This window comes from Mangifera indica, chromosome 9 (assembly GCF_011075055.1).
Source record: "Mangifera indica cultivar Alphonso chromosome 9, CATAS_Mindica_2.1, whole genome shotgun sequence".
Taxonomy (NCBI): domain Eukaryota; kingdom Viridiplantae; phylum Streptophyta; class Magnoliopsida; order Sapindales; family Anacardiaceae; genus Mangifera; species Mangifera indica.
In genome coordinates this window covers 747971-753970 of record NC_058145.1, presented here as the reverse complement: position 1 = coordinate 753970, position 6000 = coordinate 747971, and the positions used below count along the sequence as shown (strand labels likewise).

The window sequence follows — 6000 nt, the reverse complement described above, 5'->3', positions numbered from 1 at the left end:
ATGGTATTATTAAGAAATTAGTGATAAAATAAATAATATTATCATAAATATAAATAATAATAATAAAAAAATACATAGAGTTATTACATAAATAAATAAATTAATTTAAATTAAACTATTACATTAGAGGTATAATTTGAAATTGACACTCATTCAAGATAAATCATAGATTAAATATACGCATATTTATATCGAATATATCTTAATTGATATATTTTATGCTCCCTTTCTTGTATATTTATATGGCTTTGAGTGTATGATTAGGGTAGATGAACTTATAATTCTACGAGATTAGGGTAAATGTTTCTAAACCCTAAAATAAAAAATTATAAATAAAAATGTGTTTACATTTAATGATAAGCAATTAATAATAAAACTATATATATTTAGTTTTAGATATTTAAATAAATGTTTAAATGATGTTTATTATAAAATTAATTGATTTTAAATTAATAATACAATAATTATGTAATAATAAGATAATACCAAATTGATATCATTGCTAAAATTATTATTATTATTTTTAAACAAAAAAATAAAATAAAGTTCAAGAATCCTCCTTCACTGCCCCACTAGGCTTATTAATTCCAACATTAATTTCCATTATTCTTCATAATCATCCATCCCCGATCTTACATCTTATATAGCTTGCTTCTATGAAGCTGCTGTCCCTCTCTCTATCTCCATTTCGATCAGTAACGGCTATCGCCTGCTTCCTTTTGAGTTCTGACCTCAAAAAATTCCGTGCTTCACTGAATCCTTCGCTTGTTCCCTATGAGAATTCCGAAAGTAGCGGCAAAAATTTCAAAAATTTTTTGATTTCATAAGAAAGAGACCATCAAAATAAGAGCTGATAGTGATAGTTCAGTCTCTTTCACATCAGCTCTCTCCTAGTAAGTCCTTTTGGTATCCTTTTTCCTCTCTCACTTCTTCTGTCTCCTAAATTGAGCACTTTCCCCGAAAGAAAAAACACCAGAGCCCTTCTTGTTTCGACCAGGAAAGAAAAGAAAATAACGAAATGGGTGACTGTTTATCCGATTTTTTCGATGAACCTGAGTTGGCCGATGATGATCTCTTTGCCATTTTTGAGAGTTTAGATACCTTCACCAACTTCCCTCCAGTTAATGAAACTGTTGTCAGCTCTTATCAAGAAGAAAAGGGTGCAAGGTTGGTGCAAGAATCTGAAACTGAACCCAAGAGCAAGAGACAGAAGACTTCTAATGCTGCAACCAATGCCTCCGATGAAGCCCTCCAGGATGGACAGCAAAGGGTTTCTCACATAACGGTGGAGCGCAACCGCAGAAAGCAAATGAACGAGCACCTCTCTGTGCTGAGATCTCTTATGCCTTGCTTCTATGTGAAAAGAGTAAGCCCCATGATCACTTTAACCCTAGGGATATCTTGAGTGGTTAAACGGAAGAACCCTTCGTGAAAGTTAGGGTTCAATTAGCATAATCTCCCTCTCATGCGAAAAAGCCTGGATTGTGGTAATACAACAAAACAAAAATTCTAAATTATCCGGTGCACACTGGAATTTTATCTAGTGCACTAGTTATAGGTTCCAATTATGCTGTGGAACCCTGGACGCCGGGTTCTGTTTATTAAAAAAAAAAAAAAACTTCTGTAACTTCTAAGTTGGGATTAAAGATCATTTATTTATTTTTCTATTTTGATTTTGGATGTTAGGGAGATCAAGCATCGATAATTGGAGGTGTTGTTGATTACATCAACGAGTTGCAGCAGATTTTGCAGTCACTTGAAGCCAAGAAGCAAAGAAAAGTTTACAGTGAGGTTTTAAGCCCTAGAATTGCTTCAAGCCCCAGAGCTTTACCTCTTAGTCCTAGAAAACCGCCGCTCAGTCCGAGATTGAACCTGCCGATAAGTCCGAGAACCCCACAACCCGGCAGCCCTTACCGGCCGAGGTTGCAGCAAGGTCACCTCTCGCCGACGAAGCCTAGTAATTCTGTTGAACCATCTCCCTGTTCTTCAAGTACTTCCTCCATTGACAGTATTCATGAGCTCATAGCTAATTCAAAGTCTGCCATGGCTGACGTTGAGGTGAAGTTTTCCGGCCCAAACGTTCTTTTGAAGACGGTTTCCCCGAGAATTCCTGGCCAGGCTGTGAAAATAATTGCCACTCTTGAAGACCTCTCTCTGGAGATTCTCAATGTGAACGTCAACACTGTTGATGAAACCATGCTCAACTCCTTCACAATCAAGGTAAAGCTCTACCTCATTTAATTTGCAACTTTTTAATGTTTCACTTTCACCCAAAAAAGGAAAACTGATAATTTCCCTTTCATTTGAAAGTTAAAAATATAAAATTCTAGCATCAATACTGCAACCTAATTCTAGGGATGGCAACCGGCTGGTCAGGGGATGAATACCCTAATATTCACCTCATCTCAACTGGAGAAAAACTTTCCCCTTCCCCAATCCCGATATAGAGATAATAGGAAATCCTTGTTTTCTCTCCCTTGGAAAAAAATACTCCTCTCTTCCCCTCAAGAAAAATTCTCCTTTCTTTTTCCTTCCCTTTTTATCTTTATTAAAATAATAATAAAGTATTTATTAAATATTAGAATATATTTATAATAATTTAAAACTTTTAAGAATAATTCAATATTTAAAGATTTATGAGATATGTAAGAAAAAAGAGACCAACTAAAATATATTTATCTTCATTTTAGTTCTAACTCATCATCGATTGTAAGAATTTAGCTATCTTTGTCCCCGTATTCATTTTTAATTGAGAATCTCCTCCCTATTCAAAAAGGGTGGGCCAAAGATTTGGCTGCAGATCCCTAAGTAATTCTACACATGGGACATTGAGGCTTTCTGCATAAATTTATGTTTTTTTTTTTTTTAAGAATTTGAACCATGTTTTTATTTATTTATTTTGTTTTTCTTTGACTTGTCTATTCAGTAGTGACCCATGAAGCTTTTTTCATTTTGTTTATTGTGCTGCTAGCTATTCAGATCTTACAAAAATTTTCTGCTAACTTTACTGTCTGGATATTGTCTTTTGAATAAGACATAACAGGCGTATATTTATTGCCAACCAAGCTTCACCTAGCTAGTACTTATACATACAATCTTGCTCAAATTTAGGGATTTTCTTGACATGAAAAGGTTTGAATATTTTCCTCAAAATATGTGTTACCTTTATGGTATATTAAGTAGGCCACCATGAAAGTTACCTCCATGTATAAATTTGGTGAAATTAATAAATGAACAAATTTTACTCACAAGGCAGTAATAATTTGCAGGAGCAATTTTACAGACTCTAAAGTTTATGCATGTCTTTTAAATAGCATAATACATTGCTTAAAACTAGGATTTCTCTATAGTCTTGCCCTAATGTTGGATTCGTTCTTGCTCAAGTTTAAACCAGTCATAATTTCATATCTATTCAAATATAAAAGAGTTCGTTTAAAATCCATGAATTGAAACTTAATATCAACTAAAAAAACACTTTTACTTCGGATATTAATTGAGCTAGTTTAAACTAAAATATTTAAATCAATTCAAATTTTACTTATATTATAATAAAAACAAGTCCAATCTTTGGCTTGAGTTCAAGTTCAAATAATTTAAATAAAATCTAACCCTACTTGCCCCCCACTATTTTCATTGATAGTCAAATTTGTTTAAGAATTGTTTTGATGTTTTGTTTTGTTATTAGATTGGGATTGAATGCCAACTGAGTGCGGAGGAGCTCGCTGAACAAATCCAACAAACATTCAGTTAAGTCTTCTAATGATAGTTTCAGTTGCAGGTTCGAACCCTAACCAGAAGTTTCGAAGAAGATTTCCATAAACAAAAGAAATGTGGTAGACATTTGCCGGCACCGATTTATTTAAATTGTACGTGCGTAGATGATTAGAAGTGTCATGTGATGACTTGTTTTAGCTAGTGTAACCCTTGTAATTGAGCATTTTGAAGCTCTCTAATTAATTAGTATGTATGAGTCTTATTTATTAATGAAAATTTCAGTTTCCCATTCTAAATTTAATGTAAATCTTTCATAATACGAGCAAATGCTGGCTGCTAAAAACTTGTAATATGTGAAATTTGTTCTATCCATTTATTAATTAAATAAAGAGGATGCATGCATGTTTGAATATGTGAAGCAAAACATTGTTGGTGCGGAAAATTCCACCAACGAGAGATACGTAAAATCAATGACTTGATCTAATGAAGGGGTGATCACTATGATTAACTGAATGATCTTTTTAAAATGGTTTGACCTATTATTCAAGAGTTTACTGGATTGTTATGTTATGTATATCTCTAAATAATTCTGACAAAGTAACAATATAAGTTACAAATTAAAGAGTTCTTCATTTACCTTTATACAATCTTTAATCTATAGAATAAGAAGTAGGGTAATTTGTAGAGAGATCATTGTTGGCATAATTCTGTAAAAGTCGAAGATAATGATATGTGATCTCACAAGGATAGGAGATGAGATATAGCAATTTGAGAGATGATGGGAAATAATTTTAACTGTTTTGAGTTTTTTTTCCGCTCTCTAGACAAAAGGTCTTCTACTCTTACTCCAAACTGATTTGTGAGCAGATGACATGTTTAACATCTTGTTTCATAATATTTGATATATAAGAAAATAGAGATTTACTCATAAATGTTCAAGGACCATTTGATGAATTTTTTAGTAGATTTCCTTTGATATGATCATTTTAATTTTATGTTGTTTCTTTATTAATGGATGATTTATTCTGAGCAGCTAGGGTTTAGCTTGACCTCAATCTCATTGGAAATTGTTGATCAATCTCGGGCTACGGTTCAACCAATGACAACATTATCTAATAAACATCTTTAATAAACTCCTTTTAAAAATTTAGTTAAATCATATCAATAAATCTGTGAATCGACTCTTTGACAGAATCAAGGCTTGATCGAGGTCCAAAAACATTTATTAGAAGTTGGGAAAGATCGAATTGTGATAGTGGTCCCTTCCCATAAGCTTAGCTGAAATATGAATGAATGCTTTAATTATTGAAGCCTGGAAGACCACCCACTAAAATTGTACGAGACAGTTTGTTTTAAATTTTCAGTTGCTGTGGCCTGTAATGCACATTGTTTTCAACAACATTGGTGGCTCAAGAAATAAAGAGGCAAGCCCATTGCTGAATTATTTGCCAGCCCTCCCCTATGATTCAGCCCAATGGGTATTCAATTGCCCGTTTTAGTTTTTCCCACTCGGATGTTTTCATTTCTTATAACTTATGTTCTTGGGGATTTGATACCAACAAAAAGGACTAAGGATGGACTTAGACTTAGTTAGCTCGATCTCCAAAATCTGTTTGATTTAAAATGAATTCTTTTAGCTTAAATACAAGTTGGGTTTAAGTCAAGAAGTCGGCTAGTTTTTAAATAAAGTCGAATTTTAATTAGAGAGAATTTAACTCAATTTTACTTAAGAACTGAGAAAATATTCTATTTAGTTTAAACTTTATTTGTGGTTTGATTAAAATTATATTAAATAATTATTAAAATAACTTTATTTTGTCTATTATTGAATAAAATGACATCATTTAATCAATAAGCCGCATACCTAGGCTAAGAATCTAAGTCACAAATTTAAACTATGAACTTAAATTGAACACAAACCGAACTATTTTCTATTTTGTCAGGTTTCGAACCACCTTTAGTTTTAGCTTATTGAACTCAAGTTAAATCATTTTTTATTCTAATCAAACTTAAATTAAGAGTATTTGGATTCAACTCAATTTATATTCACCTTTAAAAGAGACTTGACTTACCAAAGATTTGGGTTGGATTCAACATGAGCTGTTGAAACTCAAATTTGAGTTTAGATCAAATAAACTGAATTCGAGCAAAAAATTAGGTAATTTAAATATTTAAATTTGAGACAATTATTATCAAATATAAAGTTAAATTGTTTTTGAACTGATTTTGAGTTTCAATTCATCAATCTCAAACTTAATCTTTTGGATCTACGATGATCTCAAATCA

The 6000-nt window shown here is 32.1% G+C and overlaps 1 protein-coding gene across 1 annotated transcript; it reads left to right on the top strand.

The window, feature by feature from the left end:
• The first annotated feature begins 685 nt into the window (after window positions 1-685).
• LOC123226409 (transcription factor SPEECHLESS-like) lies at window positions 686-4010 on the top strand. The gene is made up of 3 exons (XM_044650927.1): window positions 686-1366; window positions 1687-2220; window positions 3686-4010. The coding sequence occupies exons 1-3, from the start codon at window positions 1019-1021 to the stop codon at window positions 3749-3751; spliced, it is 948 nt and encodes a 315-aa protein (XP_044506862.1). The 5' UTR covers window positions 686-1018; the 3' UTR covers window positions 3752-4010.
• The last annotated feature ends 1990 nt before the right edge of the window (window positions 4011-6000 follow it).